The sequence below is a fragment of the Melozone crissalis genome, unplaced genomic scaffold (genome assembly GCF_028551555.1).
Source record: "Melozone crissalis strain CALT ecotype California unplaced genomic scaffold, PUWL_Pcris_2 ptg000007l_1, whole genome shotgun sequence".
In the NCBI taxonomy this organism is placed as follows: domain Eukaryota; kingdom Metazoa; phylum Chordata; class Aves; order Passeriformes; family Passerellidae; genus Melozone; species Melozone crissalis.
Window position 1 is genome coordinate 10,841,588 of NW_026535785.1, and position 21,159 is coordinate 10,862,746.

At 37.6% G+C, this 21,159-nt stretch overlaps 1 protein-coding gene across 1 annotated transcript in view; it reads right to left on the reverse strand.

Annotated features, from left to right (window-relative positions):
- The window catches only part of FTO (FTO alpha-ketoglutarate dependent dioxygenase), a 223,985-nt gene that overhangs the window by 179,622 nt on the left and 23,204 nt on the right, over positions 1–21,159 (reverse strand). The window contains exon 2 of the mRNA XM_054296237.1: positions 4,573–4,650. Within this exon, the coding sequence (XP_054152212.1) occupies positions 4,573–4,650 (78 nt within the window). The remainder of the gene's footprint in view (positions 1–4,572; positions 4,651–21,159) is intronic.

The following is a 21,159-nucleotide window of genomic DNA, read 5'->3' on the forward strand; positions in this document are numbered from 1 at the left end:
TCTGTAGATAACGACACTTTAAAGTATATAAACAACAGAATATCCAGCAGTCAAAAAGCAATTCCTCTTTTTGTAATGGTTGCAAAGACCCTTCAGTTTCATCCTGATGTACAGAAATTTAGAGGGCTACATGATACACTCAATTAGCTTTATCTAACAATACTTTTCAGGGAAAAAATAACAAAATCAAAATGTACATTTTTTTTAAATACACTGCTAACATTCTGGTGCTTTCTATTTTCACATTCCTCGGTTCCTGCCAATTATCTCTCATTTTATATGAAAGCTCTCTTTTGATAACAGAAAATGTCCAAAGTTATTGCTTCCCCAGCTCCCTACCTGTAGTGTCCTTTTCCCTCATATCCTCTTGTGACCACACCAGCCCTGGTATCAGCTGGAGCTCAGAACCCAGCAGTGTGTGGAGGCAGCAACTCCCAGCAAGGTACAACTCTGCTAATCAGCAGCTTCGTGCTTTGCATGCACAGTGCTGCTTCCCACTCCAGGAAGGCTTGGATAATTTTATTTTGTTAATCTGGCTTTCTAAGGAAGTGAGTATCACATAATCACACCTTTTATTGGTTGCCTGTAAATCTGCTTCAACTACTGCTGAGACTGTCTGTCAAACTGGACAAAGGCTGGGGAATAACTTCTTTAAGAGAGTGGGTTCTTACGTATTTCATTAAAATTAATAGATAAATAAAAGAAACAGATGCACACTAGTGCCCTACTAAGGGAGGGGCTGTAATGTGAGTGTATCAGGCATCAATTATCATTTGTGAAGCTCCTGAGGACTCACCGCACCTATTTCCTTTTGTCCAGAAATTATTTGGGAGTCTGGAGAAAAGGTAGGTACTGATGGTGGTGTGGGGACACATATTAAGGTAGACTGAAATCTGAAGGCATTAGGCAATGGGTCAAAAGCACATGGATGCATAAAAGTGATCTGCCAAAACTTTTATTAGTCTAATAGCTTATGTTCAAAGTGCTCTTAAAAAGACAAATAAAAGTCACCGGCACAAAACACCACACGGACCTACAACCCATCTGTGAGCTCCTTCTGGCACAACTCAAACCCACTTTACCAGCACTATCTACTTCCAAGTCTCATTTGAACCTGCCTTTCAGGAAATTAATTTTAAAATCCAAAGAACGTGCCCTTAAAAAATACAAACCAGGCAGTAAGTATTCACATTTTCCACTGCATGAAAACAGATTTTTGCATCATAATGCACTGTTATCCTATAACACTGAAGAGCTGGCTTTATAGGATCATTTGTTTCTACTAAAAAGGAGAACATAAAAGGAAGCCTATTTTAAAAATAATGATTACATATAATAAATCTTGGTTTATCTATAAACCTCTCCACTATTCCTTGTAAATTTTTACAGTGAAGTTAACTCCTTTTCTTTATACAATCTTATGGTTCCAAAAACCAGCTTCCTAGAGAGAGGAAAATGAACCCCTGTAACAGCATCTACAGACAATAATTTCTGACAATTGTATTTACATGCTTAGCTTCAAACAGCAAAGCTTGAAAACAGTCCCAGATCTGTGTGAAGGTCCCTCTACAACCCCAGAACACAAGATCACAGCTTGCATTCAAAGAAATGAATCCAAACTTGAAAAACTACATTCACCCGAGCTTGTCAAAAGCCTGAAATCATTCCTTTAGAGGTCCTGAACTGCCCCTTTTGTTTCTATCAGTGCTGTGTATCTCCAGCCTTTGAACAGTACAGTGAAGAAAGTCCTTAAAAACAACAACTAATGAAATTAGTAAGTGTAAATTCAGCACTTGGAGCTATAGGCTACAGTCAGATGTGAAGGTATAGGCTGATGGGAATCATAAATATTCTTTCATAATGTTACTTAAGAATGCCAGAATATTCTATGTTGTGACATATAAAGATTATTCTTTATTATTTCTTTCATTGTGCAAAAGCCTTGTATGAAAGAAAGAGCTCTAGCAGTTCTATAGCAGTACCTCAGTATTTCTTTAAATAATTCTGTACACTGGACATACTCATACCACATTACATATGCTATTATGGTGTATTTAAACAGTCACTAATAGTATATACTTTTAAACCATTTATATGGAAATATAAATACACTGAATTTCTGACATTAATCACACACACAAAATTCCCAACAATTATTAGAAACAGAAGGAGGGAAATAACAATATGACGTAAAGCAATGAAATCCCTGAAAACATGCACTAGAAAGGAAGAACACAGGTTTTACAAAGGAAACAACATTGTATTCCCCTCCTGAGCGGCAGAGGTAATGCTTTGCACATTTTGCTGCCAGCCAAGTCAGAGGCCTGTTACCTTTGGGTTGTGCTTTAAGATCACATGCTTAAGAACTATTTTATCATTAAGGTATCTCAAAAGAAATCAGGAAGTGGAAACACATTTCTGACACATCACATGAAAACAGCCTGGTCTTCTATAAATCCCCAAGCAGTGCCTGTGCTGTGCCCTCCATGAGGAAAGAATTACAGGATCAGAACACGGGGTGACTGCTGGGCTCACACTGGACACCTTGTTGTTTTGGGGGGTGGGGAGGGCAGCAATCATGTACTCTGTGTTGTAACTCTGACAGCCAGTACTAAAGGTCAGCTCACTGCTCACTCTGAAAGAAGTGGCAGCATTACAGGCAACCAGAGTACAGAAAAAAAACCAACCACATTTGATGTTCAAACCTTGTTGTGACTATTACACAAAATTTTAAACATGCTTTCACTTTTTGATGGTGATACTCAACACAGAGAACCACCCTATGGACTTGAGTGACAGAATAAAATTAGGAATCAGCAACAAGGACCCTTGATAAGCAAACCACCATGTGCATCATGAAATTATAGTCTGTACTTCAAATATTTGTGAACTCCCTTGTTACAGCCCCCTTCTTGTTCTGTACTGGCTTTAAACATTACATTGTTTCAGCTGATGGCTTGGGGCCCATTTCCAAAATCCGTTATCAGGAAAAACACATGGAAAGAGGATGTCAGTGGAAGTTTTGCTTGTGATGGAATTTCTTACTTCTGTTCAGGCTGTACACTTCCATACCAACCCTACCTAACTTTTCCAACATGTTCAAAGAGTACTGTTTCATAAGAGATAGATCCTTCAAGGAATAGGGCAGGTCTGTCCAGGAAAGACAGCCTATAAAACTAAACTGTATGTGAAATTTTACTTTGCTGATTTGTTGTCTTCAAGCTCTCTTTTCCTCTCCAGCTGTAGTGCATTTAAGCACCCTGGAACTTGCAATTTCTACAGCTGTGATTCCATGAACATTTCATAACCACCACAGACTTCAAAAGGTGTTTGTGATGCTTATGATTAGTCTATAGACTTAAAATATCTAGCATCACACATACACTACATAAAAAGTATAATTCTATATTTGCAAAAAGAATCTATCGAAAATTTATTAAGGATTTGAACAGGTGTGATTTTACTGCTTATCTTGTTCCCATTGTCTTCTGTACTTATGGGTTACTGACCCTGAGCAAATGAGATGCCACCTTCTCTTTTCACATCAGCACCAGGAGAAGCTGAATTTACAAAGATATGAAAAAGATGCTGGGCACAGCAGCTCTTGGCAGCATCAGAGGCAGAAGAGAACAAACAGGAGGGGATGTAACAGGACTAGGATGGAGGAAAAGTCAGCTGCACACTTCTTACAAGGGGGAAGAATTTCTTCATGAGCATTCAGTTTAAGACTGAAAAGAATGTGTTGGGGTTTTTGTGTATAAAAAGAAGAAATAATAAAATCCATCTGCTGTTACTCTTATAAATTCTCCCAGCTCCTCTACACTTGCACATCTTTGAGCCATGTATCAACACAAGGCAGGCACCACTCCTGTGTTGTGTAATGTGAGCATGGTCACTGGAGCTCTTCAAACAGCCAGGTTATTCCTTATGCTTTTTCTCTCACCATGATCCAATTTGATCTGATTGAACCTACCCTGAATTCTGTAGCTGATCTAGAAAGATCCAAGACAGATGCAGAAAATTCTATTTATTCACTATATTCTTGCATACACTCACTTGGTTTACTGCTCATGTGGCTACTGGGCCTGATCCCTCTGTTTGGTTTCATTTGAGGCATTCCATTTCCACAGTTTGTTTTGCAAGCCAAGAATTAACAATTCCTTATTGCTGGAAAGTAGAATTAAGCTCCTCATACTTGAAATTTCTACGTTAATATTCCCCCTATTTTGCCAAACAGGAGCTATAAAGATCTCTTCACCACTCTGAAAAAATAAATTAAAGGAATGGTGACATTTATTTTGCTTCACCAAAGCATGAAAAGCTGTGATTAAATGTTATACATTACTTGTAGTGAGGGCACACACATAAAAATAAAGTTCAGCAAGTTCTAGAGATCATCTAGATCATCCCAGTTCTAGAGATCTTATTCCACTCCACCTGGAAGTGCATTATCAGCTATCAGGATACCTTTTTTCATATCAGATTTCACAGTGTCTCTTTGAAGGAAGATTTATTTGTTGTTCAGTGCAAGCAGCCATTTTAGTTTAAAATGATTTAAAAGAAATACATTACCAGCTGGTGGAAATCAGCGTCGGCTGGCGTCAGATATGGAAGTCTGTTCTCCCCAAGTTCTTCAAGAAGTTTTTTCTTCTGTTTTGGAGGAGCAAAATTCAAACAGAAAATTACACTTAAAAACCAAGATATAAACAGAGAAGTATAAAAGTAGTTGTATTTCAATGGCAAAACCAGGTGCAATTACTTCTCTTACTACCTTCAAATCTGGAAAATTAAATAAGTAAAACCAAAAAAAAAAAATAAGGGGGACTTCTCTCCTTACAAAGCAGCAATTCAGTTTAGACAGTTTTAGAGCTCATGACTTCTTTTACTCCCAGGTTCTTTTTTAGGTATCAGTCCTTGTTACACTGATCCAAATTCATCTCTGCCTTATGTTCTTCAGACCTATGCCTACTTTATAACTACACATTCATTTCTTGTTTCCTTTCATAATTTTTTTACTTCAATTTGTGCAGTCAATGGGTACAAAGCTCACATTTCATCAAAGGGCTCAATGACCACTTCATTAAAACAATAAGGCCCAATGTTGGGGGTACTCTAAAATATTTCCTGCAAGAGTTTATGAAAGAAAAGGAAAGCACAATCTACTGTAGCCCAAAGCCCTCACAGCCTGACCATATTTTAAATGCCATCCTCAAGACCTGCCACCCTAGAGACAGCCATAAATCCAGTTTGATGTTGGGAGTACACAAAGAACCAGCTGCTGTAAAAACAGGTTTCCTCTGTTCCCTCATTCTCTGAACTCCATTTTTACTTCTGGTTTAGACTGAGAGCATCTCCACCAATAGTTACTCAGTGTGATCACTAATGAATTGGTAGGATAAAAGCCTGATGTCTCTCCAAATTGTATTTTTCAGGTTTTTATTAATCAAAATAAGATTTTTTGTGGCACTATACAATTAATTGTGTTAATAATTTGCCAAGTCCAAGTGATGTGTGGAACATGCCACCAGAATCTCTGGAATAAAACAATCCTGATCCATGACAGATCCATTCATCCTTATCTACTCACAGACTAACTCATCATTAACTCAATTAAAGTATAGCTTAACCACAGTGTAAAAATTATTACAGTGGAAGTTCTGACCTAGAAGATTAACAAACTCCTTCCTCTACTTCTTTCTTTTAGATTGCGAGGATTGCTTTTTACAAACTTTGATTATTAACAAATTTCAACTTACTTGCAACTCAAAGACCATAAAACTGTATCTGCCATAATGCTTAAATATATAACAGGACTCAAATTCTTATTTTGATTGCAATATTTTCAACTACATAAACGCTAGCACAAGAAACAACTCAATATTTTTATGTTGTAAGAGAAAGAACAGATGGAAATGGAATTCTGTTTTAAAAAGAATTTTAAGGGTATAATACAAAGGGAAACAGTAAGTAAATAAAAAGGTATGACTAACACTTTCATAAAACCAAGTTCAAAACAAGGTGAAACCAGATCTTTCCTCTTCAGACACTACTATTTAAAAAAGGAAGAGAAAACATTTCATGTATTAACTAACTCCTGGCTTATAGCAAACACATAAACAAGGAAAGCTGAACTATGGATATAACTGTGCATTCTGTGACAATGAATTCCTTTTACTCAAATTTAAGCATCAAGAAAGGCAACAGAGGCTTAAAGTCAGGTGGAAGTGTAGAGGATTTTAAGGTTCACAGATCAGTCAAACTACAGTCAGAGCAGGTGGCTCCCACTCATCTCCACACTCACAATGTGCTGAGCACCAATTCCTAACAAGCCTGAGAAGAGCAGCACTGACATTTCTGACGTAGTGCTGTAATTTCTTTATGTCCTCCGTTTTCTTTGGGGACAGGTTGTTGGGATGTTGACATGAAGTCATTGGTGAAACCCAGCAGATTGTAACTTCAGATTAAGTTGGCAGAAAATGACACACTGATTTCCTGCATTTTCTAAAACAATTACATTCCTCAATTACCAAAAGCTTGCCAGAATTTTATTAACATGAAATTGCTGAAAACATTAGACTGGCTTTGCTATCTGTAAGATAAACCATATTAAACTGCAGGGGAAAAAATAAGATATTTTAACATGGACTCACATCAGTGGGAAGAAAAAAAAAAGGCAGGAAGAAGAGAGATTCTGACAATTTCTTTGTCAAGTATCAGGCTCTTGGCAAAAAGCACACAACATTAAAATGCACTCTTGTGTATAGGTAGTAGTAGTTCACATTTGATTGTCAGATCTGGCTAAGTGCTGCTCTTCAGCTTGATGTGCAGACTAATACACACAGCTGGGTGGTAGAACATGCTGCTCATCTCTTATGCAAGAAGCTGTCACACAGATGTCAAAAACATCAAGCTACTCACAAATACCTCCAAAAAGTAGGAAAAAAAGAAAAGAAAACTGAGTATCTGGCTATACCAGCTGGCTGATGTGAAAGTCTAAGCAGTGTTACTTAAGCATTGTTTATTGGTTCTCCAAACACATAACCCCCTCAGTAAAAACTAAAAAAATGCCTTTACTTGAAGGTGTCAGGCTTCTTAAAAAGCATTTTTCTAAATCTGTTTTTTAAATTTTAAAAATTATCAGCAGCATAACAGTTTGTTCAGATAGCAAGATTATGTTTTTCATGTTTTAAAAAGCAATGTGATTCTTACACAGACATTAGTGATGCCAAGACATGAAAGAAAATCTGTTGTGCACGATCCCTGTCACCACACACTGCACTGTTTTAGAAACTTTGTTAAGTGTTCATCTTGGGCCTTCAGAAAGGCAAAAAACACTGTAAATACTTATTTTATGGGCTGCTGTGAGTGTTGGTGGAGCTATTTTAAGTGACTCTTCAATAAAGATCAGAAACACAAATGCCCAGTTTTAGGGTGCAAAATGAACATCCTGCAGACATTAATCTCCGCTCATTCATTAATAATAAATAAGATTATTGAGACAGTTGTAAAATTCAGCAAGTGGAATATTAATAATTGGAATCTCTCAATCACTATACATGTAATTGTTTCTTTTTCCTAGCAAGAGAAGTGGTGCCTTGTATGTCACAGAGCAAGAGAAGTAACAGAAGCACAGCAAAGAGGTGACAGTGCTGAGAGCTCTGGAACATCATCTCCGCCCCCAGCCTACAACAGCCCCTCTGCACCAACTCCTCTCATCAGAAGTTCTTAAAACATTGCCCATTTTTTCATCTTAAAAAGTTTGCTAACTGTCTGCTGCAGTTTTTACACTTCTGAGACTACTTGAGACCAGAACTAGCAAAACAATTGATTTTTTTGTTGTTGTTTTTAATGTAGCCCAATGTTTTCGCAGAAATTTCAGGGACAGATCATAAAAAAAGAGACATTATTCAAAGCATAAGAAAGTATAATCTCCTATTCCAACAGTTTTTCCCAACAGTCTTTTATTTTCCAAAAGGTTACCAGGTTTAGAATGCCTGGTAATGCCTATTGGCATGAAAGAAAGATCTGAATCACATTTCAGATGTAAACCTTTGGTTTCTCAAAAATCTCTCCTTCCTATTACCTTTTTTTACCCACATAAGAATGTCCATTAGGGCTTGTGTTTCTCTTTCATTCTTTTCTTTAATCAACTCTAGTAAAACATTGATTTCTTTCAAATCCTGCATGAAGCAAAGGGTCAGTGCTCTAAAATGCTTAATAAATAATTTTATAAAGGAGGAAGATTAAACATATAGCAAAAATTTTGTGACACAGTACTAAGACCCCATCAAGAAAAAAGTCACCACTTTACAGGAACTTCTAAAACATTACCTTCTAACAGCCTTTCACATGTAAGGTTTTTTATAAAAAATAAAACTGGGATAGTTTCTTAAGGAAGGAATGTGATTTTGAAGTTGACATTTGTTTAAACTACAAGGCTTTCCAAGTGTTAGCTATTAAAACTTCATAGCTACCAAGATCATTCAAGTGGTTCACTAAAACAAGTTATGTCAGAAATGAACCTAGAGTAATAAAAAATACATCCTAAATGTACCATTACAGCTTTTTTTCTCCATTATCACATATATTAGATTTCAGAGGGTTTTTTTCTTCAAATTATTTCTGTAAACTCTACTCATCAAAAGATCTTAAGGGACTGGCCAATTTTACAACGCCCTTTACTGACATGAAAATGTTATATTGCCAGTCTACTCTTCATTACATTCAAGACTTACCAAAAACCTTGTCTGTGTCACATTCTACAATACAACCTCCCAAAAATACTGGTAGACAGACATATGACCATACTGTACCACACTGCATACCACAAGCTGCTCTCCTTGCCCCCCTAATATAAGTAAAAAACATTTTATATTAAGGGCAAAAATATGAATGATTATTATTATTATTATTCTATATAAACTCATACTAAAAATATCCGCAATGGTCTAGCAATATTTCCTGCCCCATATATCCACTTGCTAATTATACTACAATAAATTATACTCATTATTTAATATAACCACAGTGAATACTGTTCTTCCACTGCACAAACAGCTCCAGCTACAGAAGTAACAAAATGCAGTTCAAGTGACCTGGGCATGAAAAAAATTACGTAATGAACAATCCACTGCCGTGCCAGGGCCTCCTCAGGTCTTACATCAGCATCTGTGAGTAGCTGTCACAAAGACTGTTTGATATTCCCTGCTGCAAAGGTACTGTTTGGCTTTGCTTACTAATTTCAACCTCTCTTACCCTTTCTCATAAATCAACAGGCCCAGGTTTTGGTTCACACACACAGACCAGTCATGCATATGCACAACACACTGCACTGATGTAACTGAACCAAGAGTTAATTTATGCATTGAAGCAGCTCAGCAATGTGTGAAAATACTGCTGCCAGTATCCCCTCTTTCCCCATCTTGAAGTGTTAAGGGCCCCTTAATTGTTGTTTTAACCTACAGGAACATTGTTCCTTTGGCCAGGGGCTGTTAATGGAACAGAACTGGCAATTTCCTTACCTAGCTGAGTGTAGATTTGTCACACATGGATTAGCACTGTAAGTAATAATAATAAAAATATGAAGTAATAAATAGTTCAAACACAGACACTGGGCTGACAAAATGTCCCTAAGGCCCCTCTGTATATTTGAATAAACTTCTACTTCTTCTACCATCACTGCAAGCATCTTGGTATCATCACTCACATCTTGTTCCCGCCAGCATTTGTGCATCCTCCTGCAGCAGGTACCAGTTAGTAAATGGGTCAGCTCTGTGTATTAGGGGAAAAGCAAGACCATTTAAACTTTGAAATTAGCAAATTTTACCCAGAACTCCAGTTCTTAATTTCTTCTTATACACATGGACACAAGATCATACATGTACTTAAGGAAACACAACTAAGACAGGGTTTAGTTCAACATGGCTCTGAATCCTTATGAACAAATAAGGACACAGATGAAGAGGTATGTCTGCATCTCATTCATTGCATCATTTCTAAAAGATAGCAAATAGATTCTGAGAACAGATTTCTTAATCTAGCAATTCTTAACCAGCTCAGCTCCAAAGAGTCAGCAGGTAGAAACCTTAGTGACTGTTACCAATAACTGATTCTGCATGATTTAACAAAAACATCCCTACCCACCCAGTGCCAAGAAACCAAGGGGGTTTGACCAGCTGTGAAATACTAAGCAACAGTACTTGATAGACAAGATTCAATAAATAATAAAGACAGATAAAATAAAAACTATAACAAGGGTTAATGTCACAGCAGCGATACATTTGGTGTTGCTGCTCATTTTGTGTTCTAATGACATGAAGATATTGATGGTCCCTAACTTCCATGGAAATCCATTACCAGGAAACATGGCACTAGATCTCTGTAGCCTTAGGAGCCGCATATTATGCTCAAGAATGGAAAATAATGCTGACATGGTGCTATTTATCCCTGATGGCCTCAAGGAATCAGAAAGAAACACTACGAATCTCCACCTTATTTTCGGAAATATTGCATATCTGCAATGTGGAATTGTACAAACCTCACTGGGATTCAATATCTAATTGACGTAGCAAAGTAAGAGCAAACACATTGACCAATAACCACAGAACAGACCAAGGACCTCCAGACTGAAACCCAAGGGCTGAGAGCTTGAAATGCAGATTCAGAACCTTTGCAACAAGCTCATACCTTCTGTAGATATAGACAAAGAATTTTCCAACACAAACACTGGCATGTCACACTGACACAATTTTTCAGCAAAATCAAAGATGAACTAAATTTTCTTGCAGTTTTTCATCATTTCCAGAAAATAACAAGCCTGGCAAGACTTGTTGGTCTCTATATATATATATTGATAAGTAATGGTAGAAGCAACCAATGTTTAATAGGAACACTTTTAAAAGGGGGGAAAAAACTCCAAGTATTAAAATATCATCCAGAAAATAAAGCAGTCAAAAGTGAAGTAAAAAGGATATGAAAAAAATATAGATATTTCCTTAAATACTTCAGCTTAGCATCAAATGCAGCTTCTAGCCTGCCCTTGGTGACACTGCAGAAGATAGTGTTAATGCAGAAAGAGCAGGTGTTAAGTGCAAATGCATGTGCCATGCAATGGGCTACAAGGAAGATCAATAAGGAGCTAGAGCATTAAATTTCACATACTGTAGCTGTCATGCCCATTACACAGTATTTGAACATCTTCACAGGCCATTACAAAATTGTTGATTCTTGGTATTTTTACAGAACCAAATTATTTTCCAGAGTTTTATTAGCACAATAAGCACTATGAAAGTCTAAAAGCACTTACAACTTGGTGAAATCTGAAGACCTTTACAGCCCTCCAAGACATCATATGCATATTTGCAGAATGCATAACTTATTCTTCACTGCGGAATGAAAAGACAGGAAGGTGGTTTAAAGCCTTACAGATAAAAGGAAATGTATTCCAGGAACACTTTTCTCTTAGTCACATTTCACCAGGCACACAGATTATGCATTTTAAAGGAGGCATCAGCAAGGTAATTATTGAGAGCATGTGCCACAATTAATAAAATCACTGCCAAAAAATGCACCAAAGGAAGGGCTATGCCAGTTCCCTGGGCTCCTGCAGCAGAAGCAGCACCAGACTTCTTGCCTGGTGCTCCCTGCCTCTGCTCTTCCATCTTTGTGCTTTGCCCTTTTCAAGGACATGATCAACTCAGATTTTCCCTCCAACATTGCTCACTAGAGGAGGCCTTGAGCAGAAGCTTGGTGGAATTCTTCCGCCTCTCCCCAAACAATTTAAAGGTAACCATCACTGATGTGTGATCATGGTTACAATGAGTTCACTCTCAACATCTTTCCAAAGCAGCACAACTTAGTCAGATTTGAAGACACACAGGAGAACAATATTAATACAGTTGCATCACTTAACAATGTATTTTAAGGGATATAAAAACTGGAGATCACATTATGCACATCAATTTAACATAAAATTTGTATGAGTGTATTCAGTGAGGTGCAGTACAATTTGTAACATTTTACAGAGCTGGACCAGAGAATCCTTGAGGCTCCCTTCCAACCTGGTATTTTATGATTCTAAGAGTCATAAAATCTTGTAATAAATGCACAGACATTGGTTTGTATTTATTACATACTAATTTCCTAACTTTGCATGCATTACACCTCAGTTAAATGATGGAAACACTCACTTAGAAAACCTAAATACTACAGTTGTTGACTCAACTTTGTAATAAGACAACTATTAATGAAAAATTGTTGGATTGAATTTTGACATATAAATTAAAGAAAGATATTGCTATTTGGTTTGCTGAAAAAGGGGTTTTTTTCAACAAAAGTCATTTAAAGAAACACCTCATAGTGAACAATTCAGACTTGGTTAATTTTGAAGCTTGAAGGCTTTGCTTTGTTCACAGTCTCCAAAATAAGCCACATGGGGAACAGAAAGCTACCATCTAAATGTTAAGTTGGCAGGCAACAATTAGCAAAATTCAGGGTCTGAAATGCTGGACAAGTTCAGACCAGAAACAGGGAGCACAACAGAAAAGAAAGGATAATCAGGCATTGGAGGAGACACCTCTGTCAAACCTGAATTCCCCCTTGTGGGAATTGTTTCTTATATCAAGTTTGGAAGTTTATCTAAATGAGTGGTTATTAAACTGTTTAGACCATCAGACTTCAAAGAATCATTCATATTTCTTTAGGAAATTCTGCACACACAGCCTAACCAAATAAACTGGAGGCAGCAGAGCCACACTGACTGAAAGGCAGACGCATCTCATTCCTCAGTTTGGTTTTGATTTATCTCTGTGCCAGTCACAGTGGTCAGTGAACCAGGAGATCTTGGTGTTAAAAATCTCTGCTGACTCAGACTCAGAATCCAAAAAACAGGAGTTAGTTGGGATCTGTATTTCACAGTAGTGAGAACATTTACAGAACTATCATAAGGGTAAAGAACCACAGCTAAAAGAAAGGCTACTCACATTTTATTCTTAAGCTATTTCTGCACAATGTAAATAATGTTAGGGTATACTAAGAGGCAAAATACAAGAGAACATTGATGTGCTGTGAAAGAAGGAAATCTCTGTTAAGACATTTTCTTTGTGCCAAATCCAGGCAAATTTCATAATGCAAATCAACATTTTGCTTAAGAATACATTTGTTGAACAAACTTAAGAACTCCAACATTTTCCAATAATGCTGTTTTAATAAAGCTATTCTGACTCATGAAAGGGCTAATACTTAATTTTCAGTTTTCATTTCTATTATTTGCATATACAGACCTTATTTCTCATTAACTTTTCCCGTCACTTGCAATGTTCACGTATAGTTTTGCAGAGCAGCACTACTCAAAAGGGAAATGCATGAAAATTATTTCTTAAGTCTTTCTTGTGCATTTGTTCAGGGAAAACTCTTGCTTGTCCTTTCTCACCATACGCTTAAATTCCCAACTGGTCTGATATTCTGAATAGTCCTGCTGCCACCTCTGCCTGTATTTTGAGAATGTGAAGTAGTGCAGTAATAACAAATCTTTCCAAACCATCTCTTCCCTTCTCCATGCTACTCTCAAATACAGGCTGGATTCCTGAAGATGAAAAAGAGAGGCTGGCATGGAGGACCATTCCAGATTTCAACCATTTCACTTCTCCTTTGCCCTTGCTCCCTTCTGCTGACAAAATATCCTACACTTACACTACAGCAGGTTTCTTCTGCCAAATGTAATAAATAAACAATTCCTACCAAGTAGACTTACACTACTGCATGTTTCTTCTGCCAAATGTAATAAATAAACAATTCCTACCAAGAGTACTAACTCACTCTAGAATGGCTTGGATTGGTTGTCTAAACAAAGGAAGAAGAGGGGCAGCCATACTGACCCACAACATACTAAAGATATAGCAGACTGATAGGAAAATGCAGACATGTTTAATGAACTGTGTGGTGACAATCAAAACTGATTCCATGAAATGACCCAGTAAAGAAAAAGCACCAAATAACTTCTGATTGTATTTTAAAGTAAATATCTGTATATGATATTGTAATGTAATGATAAGTACATTATCAAAAAAGCCCACGGTAAATAAGCACAAGTGAAAGAACAGTGAGAAAACATAAAAATCTTTCATGCAAAGAGATACAAGCACACAAAAAATAATCCTAGTGTGGAAGCACAACTTGACAAGGAGAAGGATTGTTCTGAACAATCATAATTTTAAAGGCACACAGGAAAGTCTACGCCCAACTGAAAATACTGCAGACACCTTAAAATCTAAACTCTTGTTTCCTTAGAGGATATGTCAAAGACAGCAATAAATAAATGTCACTTCCTTCAGAATGCCTACAAGGACTGGAGTCAACCAGTTTATAATTTGATACAGTGGTTTTGTATGTTGGAGTACTCTCAACCTGAAACTCGGAATTCTAGGCCACCCTTTCTGACACGTAGCCTGCATGTCTCTGTAAAACCATCTGAGTGACAGCAGCTCAGCTGCATTAATAAGGGAGGCTGAGGGCAAGGAATTGACATTAAAAGAAAGCTGCCAGACCCACCTTTGTTCTTATTTGCTGCCTTAACATGCTGTATTACTTCCCCCTCTACAATGGAAGTGCTTCAGCAGTAGCTAGAATTCAAGAAGGGCTGAATGAAAAAAGAAATTCACAATGTAGGATTTAAAAAAAAATATTCAAAGGGAGGATTTTAAAATTAAATAACAGACAACTGCAAGAGCTTATGACCCACATTTGGCACTACACACGCTGCAATTCCCAATTAAACTAGTGACAAAAGCTTGATAGTCTCCATGCAGAGCTGAACTTCTATGTGAAATATACCTCAAATCACTGCTACTTGAGCTAATTCATTATATAAGAATTCCACTGAATTTTTACTTAGGAGTTTAGCTGAAAAAAAGACTAAATTACTTAAGAATTTTGGGAACGCTCTCCTTTATCAGGCCCTCCATTTGGAAAGAACCATGATGAGGATCCCTACCCACAGCATTTATTCAGGAACCTTTTCTCTTTATTTCCATCACAAATATTTAAGCAAAACCATTTCCAGCTAAGAAAGTGCAAAAAACCCCAAGTACTGCTTAACTGAGAATCCCTACCTTTATTTTCATACCAAGCAGACAAACTGAGCATCACAGCAGCAGAGAGATCACCTTTAACTTCCATACGAGAACTGTTCCTGTAGAACAACGTACAGTGATCTGTACCAAACCTCATGAAGCACTGGAACAGGCTCCTGAAGCCTGCCTTTGCTAACAGATACTGTACTATACTTTCTGTTGCTCCTTATTCCATTTCTCTTTTTTTTTTGTTCTTTAAGTTGACAAGTTAAGTGTTCTGTGCTTACAAGTTTTCAATAGCCTATTACAAATAGGCTCGAATTTGTTTCCATTACACCACGGGGATTAAAAAAGGAGTTAATATATATCTATTCAGAACTATTGTGCAGAAAATAGCTGTGTTGTACAGGGCTTAGGCTGTGACCCGCTTAACTTTATTCATAGAATGCACAATCCATCACGTACGAAAACACAGAGGAAAATGCGAGGTGTTGGTAAGTACCGCTGTTAGCGAGAATTTCTGCTAATTATTACACCAAATAAGCATAGTCAACAGGCCAGAGCTGTGAGAGGGCATGTCGGGGGGCATTCAATGGCTGCCTGGGCCGGAGATGAATACATTAAATACATTAAATACATTAAACACATTTCCCCGAGCCCTTTGCCGATAACCAATTCCCCACACGGCCGGCGGAGCGGGCACGGCCGGTGCTGCAGCGCCACCCAGCGGCGGCACCGCGCACGGCCCAAAGCGGGACCGGGCCGGTACGGGACAGGAGCGCCCCTCCGTGCCAGGGAAACCCCGACACAGCGGGGTCAAAAACACACATTCTGCTTGCTCTGTACCTCCAACACACGCGCCCTTAACTTTACACACAGTTCTATTACAGCGCGCTCTACTGTCCAAGATATGCTGTCCAGTGTATTTTAAAACCTATACTACGCACTAGAAGCTTTGGACAGTTTTTGTCATTGATTTCAGGAAAATATTGTATATTTAGGCGCACGGCCCAAAGCCCGCCCGGCCCGGGACTGGAGTGCCCCTCTGTGCCAGGGAAATCCACACACAGCGGGGTCAGGGGGACTCATTCTTCTTCCTTCATACCTCTAATACACGTGCCTTTAGCTTTACACACAATTTTATTACAGCCCACTCGGAGTGTCCAAGCCAGTGTATCTTAAAGCCTATACTGTGCACTAGAAGGCTTTGGATAGTTTTTGTCATTGATCTCAGGAAAATATTGCATATTTGGGCGCATGGCCAAAAGCTGGTCCACGCACTGTGGGACAGGAGCGCCCCTCTGTGCCAGGGAAATCCACACACAGCGGGGTCAGGGGGACTCATGTTCTTCTTCCTTCATACCTCCAACACACGCGCCCTGAATTAGCTGGAAACGCTTTACACACAGTTTTATTACAGCCTGCTCCTACTGTCCAAGCCCATGTATCTTAAAGTCTATACCATGCACTGGAAGGTTTTGACAGTTTTTGTCATTCATCTCAGAAAAAAATTTCATCAATTAAAGAAATTTTTATACCCCCCCCCGCTCTGTTTTGACTGGACTCTTATCACTACTGTTTTTATAGCTTAATAAAGCATACAAGAGCCTGCAAAGTTGCACATTGTTCCTTTCCTTGCTTGCATGTTGACACAATCTATGCTCCTGCCATCATATTTATTGTCATTGCAGTGGAGTTATGGCCATCTCCCATCTCTGTTACCCTGATTCTATTCTGCTGGTCAGTGTTGCAGCTCAATGTTGAAGTTTACACTAACAAATTAAACTTTGAAGCACAATGTCACTCACGAAAAGCCATGAAAAGGTTAAAATATAAATTAATGTGTGAATGCCAGCACAACTGTCTGCCAAGTAGAAAGATTCACTTACATGCTTAGATCAAGTTAAAAGCATAGAATGCAAAAAAGGATGCTAGTACAATCCCTGCCATTAGTCTCTACATTTTTATTTCACAACATTTTTAAGGGAAAAGGCAAGAAGAAGTCTATTTCTCTAGCCATTTACCACATGGACAGCATTTATTTATGGACACTCTATATATATTGATGAATAAGTTAAAAATGCTACATCTGAACCCCACATCTATCATCATGAAATGAATAGCAATATATTAATACTTTATAGTACTAATTTCAGCAGAAAATCACTCTCAACCAATCTGCTTCCTATTACTGGCATTAAATTGCCATGGCTCAATCTCATGACTCCCAATTTCTTGTGCTTCATTAAACTAAGCAAAAATAATGTACTTTAGTGTATGTAGAATTTCATACCAGAAAACAAGGAGAAAAAAAAAAACAAAAATCCACATCAGGCAGACTTATTGTTACAGGAGGACCCCAAATGTCTGCTCTGATTGAAATATAACTTGTATCACAAGGTGCTTAGAGGTTGCTTTAAAAATAATTTCTCCTCATTCTGAAGTCACAAGAAGTGTGAGGGGTGAGAATGAAGAGAAGGAAGAACAGCTTTTAAACCACTGCTCATGAAAACATTATTCAGGCTGCAACAAGACTGACAGTTGAAGAATTTGTCTAATGTAATTTCCCCACCACAAACTCACTGAAATGGAAATACAAAACTTTAGCAAAGTTTTGTATGTTCTCAAGTCCTGACCATTATATGGTCTAGACCTTGGGGGTTATACAATGAACACAGAATCTTATCCACTTATGTATCTGCACCAGAAAACCCTGACATTATGTGTGATGAAAGAAGTTTCTGAAGCTAGAATTCTCATTTTGATGTTTAGATTAGGACAATATGACCACATGGACTAAACCTTCCATTGTATTAGGCATACAGTTATGCCGTGAAGTGCATAAATACTGTTAAAAAGCCCTCAGAAATCCAAATTTCGTACTAAAAACCCTTAGAAATCCAAATGGGAGAAGCTTCACTCATTGAGTGTTCAGCACACTAAGTTTGGAAACCTTTACTGTAAATACACTTTAAGTATTTGAATCTATACCCTACTTTAGGACTAAACTGCTGCCACAAGAATCCACCATGTCCCTACTTTAAATATGAAGTTTAAAAAGAAGGATAAATTTGTTCCTTATGTGTCATACAGAATTCTGCTCATGGCTTCTCAAATTGCCCTTCCAGATTCAAAGAAAGTGCTTGTACTTTCTGGAGAACTTTCACTGCTCTGACACCTTGGAAAGCTCAAATGAGCAGAAGGGAGGGAAGATGTGCTGATACAAAGCAATGAAAAATGGTGAGGAAGTGTAGAGACCACAGCACAAAGAAAGCAGCATTAACAGCAAAAACCAAGTGTAACCCCCTGTTTACCAAAGCATTGAACAAAAAAGCCCGCTGATGGTCACTGAAGTATTATTGTTCAAGCTTTTAAGAGCCTGTTGTTTTATGGTTTTTACAAAAAAAAAAAAAAAACTTCCTTGTTCTAACACAGAGGCCATGTTAGAAAGAAAAAGAATTTAAACTTGAATAACTCCTGATCAGCATGTTAGAAGTTTTAATCCAGAAGGATCCCAGACTAGGGATCAGCAGCAGAAAAACACACCTTGAAAAACACACATAGATCATCTACTCCAAAACAGATATTGTTTCTTAAGGATCCCGAGATGTGCTGCCCTCTGAAAGCCAGGGTCACGCTGACTTTCTAGATTCCAGATCCAATCTGAAATTTAAATGCTGTACTAGACTCCAGATTCATTCTGAAATGTAAATGCTGCATAATTTCCAATTCTTGATATTCAATAAACAAACAAGGAATATGGCTGAAGTTTCAGACAGTGAAATGAGCCCAGCTGGGTTTATCTTCAGGGCAGTCCCCACTCAAAACATCTCAGCCCACATCCACTGGCATCAAGTCATCAACATTCTAGCTCTGTAGCCACATCAATTTTACAGCCACAGAGGAATGCTCCTCAGAACAGCTATCACCTGCAAAAGTTTTTCCCCCAAAGAAAAACTCCTCCAAGAAGAGAACGCATCACATCAAATTTCTGTCACATTCCTTTTGCAAAGCATATCGTTCACATATTTGCAGGAATATAAATTTTTTTCCTCTTGCAATATACCAGCCCTTTCCTCCATAGGATTAAGATTCTTTCCTTAAAAGCTATAAAAATGTATTTGCCCTTATAGCTCAAGAAACGTCTGACTGACCAAAGCTCAACTGGTCATATGCCTTAGATATTCCAGACATTCACAGTTATTCATATTCTCAAATGATCCAGATTACTCATGGACATTGATTGGATATCCACACTGAAGCCACTGCTAAGAAAGGATTTGCCAAGCATCTTTTCAAAAAGAAGTTTCCCTTATCCACTTCCAAAGAATTATCTTCTTTGCTGTAAAATATTGGAACAAAACAAAAACCAACCTTACTGATGATTTAAAGCAACAAACTCTAGAATTGTGCTCTATGTTCTCTTTTGCTTCTCTTTTGTGATTAGAAAATGAATATATGAAAAAGTGGCTTGATAGCACTCAATTTTAGTTAATTTTCAATATTAATTTGTTTTAATTAGATGACATGACAGATCATTAAATGCAAGCAGGTTCATCACAGTAATACAAGCATCATACAGTATTTTTAAAAAATTCAATTTACTATCACTATTGTTTTATTTCTTTCCTACAAGTGAAAGGTTTTTGAACTGCATTTAGAAGAATAAAAACCTCCAACAAAATTCACACGTTCCTCAGTATAAAAACTGTTATCCTATGCTTCTGATAAAGTAATTTCCTTTTAAAATTATGTGTGAATCAAGCATTACCTATTTTAACAAGTCCAGTGCAAGGAATACCAACTGTTCTACAATCATAATTTGCAGGTTCCCTGAAAAACAAAACAAGGGCATATAAACAAATACCCTGCACTTCAAGAACTCCAGAATCAATAAAATGGATTTACTCTTGTGAAACTGCTCAGCAGTGGAGAGTGCAGGAGGACTCCTTGCTTTCATCAACTCTTTCAGGCACAGCCACAGTACAACATTCTTTAGGACACAGCTCTCCAGACAGCTCCTGTGTTGGAAATTCAATGCAAAACTGAGGTAAGGCAAAGTAGAGTGAATCTGGGCTTTTGGTAACAGGTTAAAAACTACTTTGGTTAATATTAACCATTTAGTTATTATTCAATTATCAATTCTTATTTCTGAACTGAGGAACTGTTTTTGCATTATGGTAGGTATGGAGTGATATTGGCACCTGGAGATTACACCAATAAAGTCTTGAAAACTTTCCTGTATGACAGTAGATCATGTATCTGTCTTACAGAGAAACACTGCTAGTTATTAATAAAAAGTTGTCCTATAGAAAGGTGTACTATATCACACTGGGGCTTACCCACCTTGCTGCAGAGACAGTCTCTTTTCTGCTGTCAAAATGCTTTTGCTATATGTAAATATTTAATGTTGTTACCATCATTCACTCAGTGCTCATATTGTCTGTTCAAGCATCTATTACTGTCTGCTAGATACACTTGAGGATAACACTTATTCATGACTGCTGCTCAGTCACATGCAGGCCCCACTTCTCAAAGGTTCTTCAAAGTTCCATGATTTATTAAACACAACACAAAGGCCTGTACCGTTTGCAGGATTTTACTTGAGCAAGTGTAAGCACTGAATGCACCCAAAATGCTGCAGCAGTTTATGCTACACCAAGACTGAACTTTTATCCAGGGTTCTGTAAGCAACTGAAATCACAGAAAGAAATTCTACATTTCCTGAAGTCTCAGGTGAGAACTACAGATCTCAACGGAAGGATACTGAGTGCATTGTAGTTAATTAAATTCTCTGAAAGGAAATAAACATACTGGTCAGTTTTACACCTTGTTGTAGAGGCATGCAGCCCAATTTTTTTTGTATTTACTTAAATTCATAGCCCTGCATTATATATATATATATATATATATATATATATATATATGTAATACAAGATTTCATCACCTTCATCACCAATATTGACCCTTGGTATGCGTTCCATTAAAACATTATAGAAATCAGCTTTCTAAGTCACAGAAGTCCTGTTGAGATAGGCAAGAAGAATCATCATAGTCCTCAAGAAGGACAGTCTCTCTAGCAGTTGTTTTG